General features: G+C 36.1%; 1 protein-coding gene across 2 annotated transcripts in view; it reads right to left on the reverse strand.

The window, feature by feature from the left end:
• Window positions 1-10,000, reverse strand: part of ugp2b (UDP-glucose pyrophosphorylase 2b) — a 66,010-nt gene that overhangs the window by 19,401 nt on the left and 36,609 nt on the right. For both annotated transcript variants that reach the window (XM_062059486.1, XM_062059485.1), the window contains exon 4: window positions 4,890-5,075. In XM_062059486.1, coding sequence (XP_061915470.1) covers window positions 4,890-5,075 — 186 coding nt within the window. The remainder of the gene's footprint in view (window positions 1-4,889; window positions 5,076-10,000) is intronic.

Raw genomic sequence — 10,000 nt, forward strand, 5'->3', positions numbered from 1 at the left:
TATGTTGCCATCCAAGCAACGTTACCATGGACGCCCCTGCTTATTTCAGCAAGACAATGCCAAGCCACGTGTTACATCAACGTGGCTTCGTAGTAAAAGAGTGCGGGTACTAGACTGGCCTGCCTGTAGTCCAGACCTGTCTCCCATTGAAAATGTGTGGCGCATTATGAAGCCTAAAATAGCACAACGGAGACCCCCGGACTGTTGAACAACTTAAGCTGTACATCAAGCAAGAATGGGAAAGAATTCCCCCTGAGAAGCTTCAAAAATGTGTCTCCTCAGTTCCCAAACGTTTACTGAGTGTTGTTAAAAGGAAAGGCCATGTAACACAGTGGTGAACATGCCCTTTCCCAACTACTTTGGCACGTGTTGCAGCCATGAAATTCTAAGTTAATTATTATTTGCAAAAAAAAAATAAAGTTTATGAGTTTGAACATCAAATATCTTGTCTTTGTAGTGCATTTAATTGAATATGGGTTGAAAAGGATTTGCAATTCATTGTATTCCGTTTATATTTACATCTAACACAATTTCCCAACTCATATGGAAACGGGGTTTGTATGTATGTATATATATATATATATATATATATATATATACCTATAGATATATATATATATATATATATATATATATATATATATATATATATATATATATATATATATCTATACCTATAGATATATATATATATACATATTAAAAAAACTAAACTATTATTGTATATGTAACAATATATATATAAATATTTTTTATGTATCATTAATTTAAACATATTTTTTTAAATTATATAATATTTTTATGGATTAATACATTTTTGTATGGTAAAAACTATTATATACATATCTATATTTGTGTATATATATATATATATATATATATATATATATATATATATATATATATATATATATATATATATATATATATATATATATATATATATATATATATATGTCTTAATTAGATTATCCAAAAAATATATAGTGCTCGATACCATGGTAGAGCGTAATATGTATGTGTGGGAAAAATCACAAGACTATTTCATCTCTACAGGCCTGTTTCATGAGGGGTTTCCCTCAATCATCAGGAGATTTTAATAGAAGCATTCACATACCATGGTTTATATAGGGCACAGAACGGGTAGGTACAGGCAGGCGTAGGGGCGTGGCGATTGGCTCATGTGTTACCTAGGAGGTGTTTCCTTCTGTGACGGCATGCTGATACAATTTGTGACGGCATGCTTAGGGGCGTGGTGATTGGCTCAAACGCAGCGAAATTGTATCAGCATGCCGTCACAGAAGGAAACACCTCCTGAATTCTGAGTCATGGGGAAGGCAAAATAATTGTCAAAGGATCTGCTGGAGAAAAGGTAATTAAACTGCATAAAACAGGAAAGGGGTATAAAAAGATATCCAAGGAATTGAGAATGCCAATCAGCAGTGTTCAAACGCTGATTAAGAAGTGGAAAATGAGGGATTCAGGTAGACCAGCAAAGATTTCAGCCAAAACTGCCAGGAAAATTGTTTGAGATGCAAAGAAAAATCCACAAATAACTTCAGTTTAAATACAGGACTCTCTGAAAAATTGTGGTGTGGCTGTTTCAAGATGCACAATAAGGAGGCACTTGAAGAAAAATGGGCTGCATGGTCGAGTCGCCAGAAGAACGCCATCACTCCAAATTACTTTGTTCCAGAAGTTTTGAGGCTTGTCTCTGTGCTGTTTGGCGTAATGTAAGCGGGATACTTTGTGACATTTGCGCAGAAATGGCTTTCTTCAGGCGACTCGACCATGAAGCCCATTTTTCTTCAAGTGCCTCCTTATTGTGCATCTTGAAACAGCCACACCACAATTTTTCAGAGTCCTGTATTTCAGCTGAAGTTATTTGTGGATTTTTCTTTGCATGTCACAGGTGAGGATTGGAACCTTGATTAGCCATTCAAACCTGTTTGTGTCAAATTTTGTGCATGTTATCAGATCAAAGTCACCGGGGTATGTAAACTTTTGATCAGTGTCATTTAGGTACTTTATTTTGTCATTTTGATTTAAAAAGAGTAAACACAGTTGTTTGCCAATAAATAGCTTCACACAACCATTAAGCATGAGTGGAAGAAAGGTTTTTGTGTCATCATTCATATTCTCTGAAGAATGGCCAAGAAATCATAAATTCTCCCAGGGTATGTAAACTTATGAGCACAACTGTATATGTATATATATATATATATATATATATATATATATATATATATATATATATATATATATACATACACTACCGTTCAAAATGAAGATAACTTTAAACTAGTCTTACCTTTAAAGAAATACACTCTATACATTGCTAATGTGGTAAATGACTATTCTAGCTGCAAATGTCTGGTTTTGGTGCAATATCTACATAGGTGTATAGAGGCCCATTTCCAGCAACTATCACTCCAGTGTTCTAATGGTACAATGTGTTTGCTCATTGGCTCAGAAGGCTAATTGATGATTAGAAAACCCTTGTGCAATCATGTTCACACATCTGAAAACAGTTTAGCTCGTTACAGAAGCTACAAAACTGACCTTCCTTTGAGCAGATTGAGTTTCTGGAGCATCACATTTGTTGGGTCAATTAAACGCTCAAAATGGCCAGAAAAAGAGAACTTTCATCTGAAACTCGACAGTTTATTCTTGTTTTTAGAAATGAAGGCTATTCCACAAAATTGTTTGGGTGACCCCAAACTTTTGAACGGTATATATATATATATATATATATATATATATATATATATATATATATATATATATATATATATATATATATATATATATATATATATATATATATATATATACACATATATATATATATATATATATATATATATACACACACTCATTTAAAATATATATATATATATATATATATATATATATATATATATATATATATACATATATATATATATATATATATATATGTATAAACACTCATTTAAAAAAAAATATATATATATATATGTATATATATATACATATATTTTTTTTAAATTTTCTTTTATGGCTTAATGCATTTTTGTATAATAAAAAGAAGTGTATATGCATGTATATTGCAACACGCTGTATAAATGAGTATTTGCTGGCAGAGTACCAATGCACTTCGCAAACAAATGATTAATTATTAATTATTTCTATGCATTAATTTTTTGTAAATTAAAAAAAAAAAAAGTATAATGTATGTACACTACATGACTTGAGGGACACGCTGTATAAACTAGTATTTGCGAGCAAAGGTAACAATTCACTTAGCAAAAGTAATTTCTCATATATAATTTTTTTAAATACCTATTGTTTTATTATATTTGTGTATTACTATTTTTAGTAAAATACAATTAAAAAGATGATAATATATGGGTGTTTTTATTAATTTGTAAATTTTAAAAATATATATATTATTTATTCTATTATTTCTATCTATTAACACTAGAAGTCCCAGCATTTTTCTGTCTACCTAGAAGACCCAGAGAGGGGTCATTTGGCCCGACGCTTTTCCCGAATACACTAATCACTCATTTTGTTATGGTAATGAGGCTGTTAGGGGCAGTTTGTCTAGGTAGACAGAAAAATTATACATGTGGGAAATGCCGAAAGGAGCAATGGCAGTGCCAGGATTGTGAGTGACTGCTCAAATGTATGTCAGTCACGTTTACATGGACATGGTTTTTCATTCTTTGTAAATATGCTTTTTTCTTTGTAAATTTTTTTTTTAAAACTATTTTTGGCACACAAAAATAACAATTGCTTCTGCAACAACCCTCCACACCAAAACTGGGAAAACAGTTGCTTTTTCATTCTTTGTAAATATGTTTTGTTTTGTATTTTTTTTAACAATAAATGTCAGAGTGTTGATCCCTTCATTCTGTTGATCCTTGCAAAAACACACACAACCTACCTCAGAACTAAAGCTTGAGCTGTAAGGTCCCCTCCCCCACACAGGCTCAAGTGGCCCCCTGCCGTGTGCCACTAACAGCCACATTTTCATAACAAAAGGAGTGTCCACAGGGGGGACTAGGGGTCAAATGACCCTCTTGTGTGTTTTCTAGGTAAAAATGTCAATTGACCCTTCTCTGGGACTTCGCGTGTTAACTACACGTTTAAATACGTACTTTCTTTGAAGTAATTGTATAATACAGTATACGCTTCCCCCCCTGTGGGTCTAGACTTTAGAGACACCCTGTAGAGTAAAAGACGCCAAGGGATTAAAAAAAATCGCAGCATAGCACCGTGGATCACATGACCTCAGCATAGCTCCATGGATCATGTGACGCAGGAGTAACACCTCCAATAGATGGCTGCAGCTATAATAAATCACATCATGCAATTTTAAATGAAGACGCTGTGACCATGACTATCATGCAAGCATGGCTGTCATCTTTACTATTGCACATTTTGGGTGAAAGCCAAACATTTGAAATAGGAGTTTCTAACAAGCGGCCCTGGATTCCAACCAATCTTTGGAAACAACTTGCAACGTAGACACACAAATGAAACATAACTTTGTGTCCGTCCAAGTCAGCAATATGTCTGTGTAACGTAATGTGTTCCAGACACCAGCACACACGGTGCAGGCGAGCATGAAGTGAAAACACACTAACACGAGAGCATCCAAGCCCAAAGTACATAGAGGTAATGTTGCCATGACATCACATCCTGCCAGGCCCACTCTGACGTCACAGCTGGATCAACAATCTTGGCGACCTTGTTTGCTCTCCGCCCTTCCAGTTAGACACTTTGATGAGCACGATTCTGCCTTTCCAAGGGAGTCTTTAAATGCAGAGGACACATTTCACCACACCTAGTGTGTGTGTGACAATCATTGGTACTTTAACTTTTATTACGACTTTGTTTACCTCGATCTGCTGCACCGTTAGGTCCAGGAAGGTGTTCTCGTTGCGGACGCTGATCAGGCTCTTGGGGCCCTTGCAGCCCATGCTGGTACCGAGGCCTCCGTTCAGCTTCACCACCACTAGTTTGTTCAGGCTGTGGGCCACGCCCTCCGGGAGGCCCCGCACAGCGATCTTGTCGTAGGGTTGGATCTGGACACAGGCAAATATATTCCATAACAACACAAGTCTTGCTCGTTTGTCTTTAGCAGCAGTGGGTGAGTGACAAGAATAAAACAGTGGATAGCAAAAGTCATCCCCTCCAGTTCAAAACTATATTCATTTCATAAAAATATAATTACTAGAGATGTCCGATAATGGCTTTTTTGCCGATATCCGATATTCCGATATTGTCCAACTCTTAATTACCGATTCCGATATCAACAGATACTGATATACACAGTCGTGTAATTAACACATTACTATGCCTAATTTTGTTGCGATGCCCCGCTGGATGCATTAAACAATGTAACAAGGTTTTCCAAAATAAATCAACTCAAGTTATGGAAAAAAATGCCAACATGGCACTGCCATATTTATTATTGAAGTCACAATGTGCATTATTTTTTTTAATATGCCTCAAAACAGCAGCTTGGAATTTGGGACATGCTCTCCCTGAGGGAGCATGAGGAGGTTGAGGTGAGCGGGGTTGGGGGGGTGTATATTGTAGCGTCCCGGAAGAGTTAGTGCTGCAAGGGGTTCTGGGTATTTGTTCTGTTGTGTTTATGTTGTGTTACGGTGCGGATGGTCTCCCGAAATGTGTTTGTCATTCTTGTTTGGTGTGGGTTCACAGTGTGGCGCATATTTGTAACAGTGTTAAAGTTGTTTATACGGCCACCCTCAGTGTGACCTGTAAGGCTGTTGACCAAGTATGAATTGCATTCACTTGTGTGTGTGAAAAGCCGTAGATATTATGTGATTGGGCCGGCACGCCAAGGCAGTGCCTTTAAGGTTTATTGGCGCTCTGTACTTCTCCCTACGTCCGTGTACACGGCGGTGTTTTAAAATTTCATAAATGTAACTTTTTGAAACCGATACCGATAATTTCCGATATTACATTTTAAAGCATTTATCGGCCGATAATATCGGCAGTCCGATATTATCGGACATCTCTAATAATTACCGTAAATTCCGGACTATAAGCCGCTACTTTTTTCCAACACGTTCAACCCTGCAGCTTATAAAACGGTACGGCTAATTTACAGATCTTTCTTCGCTTTCGGCCATGATGCAAATAGTTTCCAAAAAACAAATAAATAAATACACTGTGTTAATGTTTTTGCTATGACGCCATCTTTTGGACCAGTTTGCTCACAGCAGGTGCTGCAGTGTCCTTCCATTTAGTGCCTTTAACTAGAAGTAGAAGTGATGTTTTGTCTTCTCGCTGTCCATAGCGTTACTACTTGTATAGATTCTTCATTCATCACTCCAAGCAACGTTTGTAAATTCTACAATATAACTAAAACTATTCTTACTTACTCAACCGTCCCATGTGTGATGTCTGTAGGACTGTTTTCATACGTATTTGTACATGCTATCGTAATGTCATTAGCATTAGCTAATATGCTCACACGTTTGTAAGTTAATAATACTAACACGGGCACTCAATGGCATTCTTTTTGTATCGTTTCAGTTTCACAAATTCCTCCGTAAATTCACCAAAACGTCTTTGTTGAGTTATTGAGTCTGTTTAGCTGATTGGAGAGCTAGCTTCCGCAGCTCGTGGGTCCATGACGATGACTTCTGTTTTGTTTGATCAGCCGTTTTACTGCCGTGTTACAGACACTGTTTGGAAACAATTAAGGTATGTAAATAAACATTTGTGAAAATCTTTCCTCATTTCACAACGTGTATACATGCCGCTTATAGTCCAGCTTGTACATGGAAAGTTTATATATAAATTATTAGAAAAAAAATTGTGGGTGTTTGGTTTATAGTAGTCCAGAAAATACGTTTACTGAAAATGGAAAAAAATATAAATCTGCAAGATAATTGTTAAAAACAGTATTTTTCAGATAAACAAATGTAAATAAAATTAAAATGTTTCCAGGGTTTCCCCCAGATTGCCAAGATGCCTGTAGCGGTGGGGGTGTGGCTAAGAGTGTGGTCAATATGACATCATCAAATAGTTTGTATAATCTGTAATGATGCATATATTTTCTCTAAAAATGCTAAAAAAAAAAGTACATTTAAAAAAAATATAACTATTGTGTTATTATTAATAAGTAATATATATTTATATAATATCATGAAACAAGATGGCACACCTATGACTTGTTTACATTGTGATTATGGGGTATTGTGTGTAGAATTTTGAGGTCCATTTTGGAATAAGGCTGTAGCAAAACAAAATGTGGAAAAAGTGAAGCGGATACTGTGATATATGATATATATATACAAATACTTTCCGTATGCACTGCATGTTCATGAATTATTCATGGTTACAGGCAGCCATCTGAGGGCAGCCATAACTACGATGTGGCCCTCAGTCAAAAGGAGTTTGACCCCCCGTGCTGAAGGCTTTTAGTGTTGCGCGTGTATACAGATGTTTTTAAAATGTTCCCTAACGTTGTAGTTCTTTTCTCTCCCAGTTTTCCAGTTACTTCCACTTGTTTGATACTATGGACTAAGGCTGAAACGACGCGTCGACGTAGTCGACGTCATCGGTTACGTAAATACGTCGACGCCGTTTTTGTGCGTCGACGCGTCGCATATTTACGTCACACTACCGTCATGGCGGAGCGCAAAGCAGACTGTGCGAGCGAGGGGGAAAAAATCACGCCAAAAGTGGTCAAAAGTGTGGGAGTATTTCAATACACGGCCTAATAATGTTGTTGTATGCACACTGTGTCGAGCGGAAATGGCCTATCATAGCATAGGCAGCACAACGGCTATGAACGAGCATTTGAAAAGAAAACCATCAACTAGTCAATCGTCCGCGCGAGTATACGTTGTCATCATTACACAAAAACATGAATGTGTCATTTGTATCTGCTAGGGGTGTAACGGTACGTGTTTTGTATTGAACCGTTTCGGTACGGGGCTTTTGGTTCGGTACGGGGGTGTACCGAACGAGTTTCTAAGCCAAAGCTAACTTTAGCTGCTAAAGTCTTAACAAGCTGCTTCGCTCCTTCTGCGGCTGCCTCTGTCTCAGCACGCAGCATTGTCCCACCCATACAACCATCTGATTGGTACACACAAAGCGTTATACAAAGCGTTATCAGCCAATCAGCAGTGCGTATTCAAAACGTTACCAGCCAATCAGCAGTGTGTATTCAGAGCGCATGTAGTCAGCGCTTCAGCGTGGAGCAGATAGGTGTTTAGCAGGTGAGCATCACGCAGCGGACTCTCCCCAAATGATAATAAACACCTCCCAGTCAACTACTAGTAACATCACTACGAGCTAGGGATGGGCGATACCACACTTTTAGGATTCGATACGATACCGATACTTTATCTTGCCTTTTCATCGATACCGATACCATTAATTTCTTATTGGCAATTTTTGTCAGTCAAAAATATTATTACTATTGTTATTATTTAAGACAAATCACAAGACAAATACAGACCATTTATACCACATTTATTATGGTCAATATATAATAAAAGTAAAATTAAAATAAATAACAAATATGAAAAATAAATTAAATATTATATATAATAATAATTATATATAATAATAATTAGATATTAGGGCTTTCCAATTAACTGTCAAATCCGAATCGCAAGAAGCTGCAGTTATTTTTTAAAGTTTGTGATATAATTAGCAATTAATGAAATATGAAATAGGTTAATGTTTTCGAAATGTAAGAAATGATGTTACAGATTAAAACCAAAATCACATTCAATCATATATTTCAAGATTTTCTTGGAAAAAAATAAAACTAATGCAAAGATGAAGAATCTCCAAATGTTATCCCTTTCTTATCTTGTTTTAAATACTCAAGCAATTTTCAACTAACAGTAAATTCCCCTGTGTGGAAATTATTTGAATTTAGGATAATCATTTAAACAAAAATATTCAGTAAACATTACTAAAAAAACAAAAAAACAATGCCTGTTTTAAGTCAACAATTGGACAACACTGGATATGCCTGGCTGCATCGCTGTCGGCTGGCTGTGTGTGTGTTGCACGTTGACGACGCTCATTCGCTGTCTCCTGTCACGTGACTGGGCCAGCTCTATACTCTGCCAGGTACAGGGGTGTCCCAGCACATAGGAAGTTAAGTAAGTCATCAAAAACATCTGAAAGTGATGCTTGCACCCCCCACACGCCGTTTTTTGGTTTATATCAATACTTTTTTCAGAAAAGTGATGCCAAATGAGTAGCGTGTGAGTATCGATATATCGATACCACAGGATCGATACGCACATCCCTACTATGAGCCCGTTGACCTTCTAGGAATATAAACTGGAGCTCAGCTCACTCGCAGTCCTGGCTTGAGGTGAAGGCTACCGGTAATTAGCTCTCAGTTCCAGCCACATCGACCCCTTCTGAGCACTTATTTTCAGCTGCTGGGAATATTGTAAACAAGAAAAGAACCAGAGCATGTAGACATGCTAACCTTTCTTCATTACAACTGTTAGTCACTCACTGGAATGAGTAGAATTGGTTATTGTGTACTGTGTTGGACTGGATGTTTATTTTGCACATTTTAAAAGCAATACTTAATGTTTACAGTGCTCCAGAATATTTAGATTGGCACTTTTTTGTATTGGATGTTTATCTTTATTTTTGCACATTTTAAAGCAAAATAAGCAATACTTTTACTTTTGAAATGCTTATACTATTGCAGAATATTACGATTTGCACTGGATGTTTACTTTTATATTTGCACATTAAAAAGCAAATAAGCTACTTTTAATTTTGTTAAATGTTAAAAGTTTTAAATGTTTACATTGTTACAGAATATTTTGTCATGTTGTTGTCAATGTTGACTGAGTGGCCATACTTTTTTTTTTTTGTAAATAAAAGCAATGCCTTTTGAAAAAACTGGCCTACATTTATTTTTTCATCTTCATTTTGAATAAAAAAAATAATCGGTAAAAGGAAAAATAATCTATAGATGAATCGAAAA

This window comes from Entelurus aequoreus, linkage group LG09, assembly GCF_033978785.1.
Source record: "Entelurus aequoreus isolate RoL-2023_Sb linkage group LG09, RoL_Eaeq_v1.1, whole genome shotgun sequence".
Lineage (NCBI taxonomy): Eukaryota > Metazoa > Chordata > Actinopteri > Syngnathiformes > Syngnathidae > Entelurus > Entelurus aequoreus.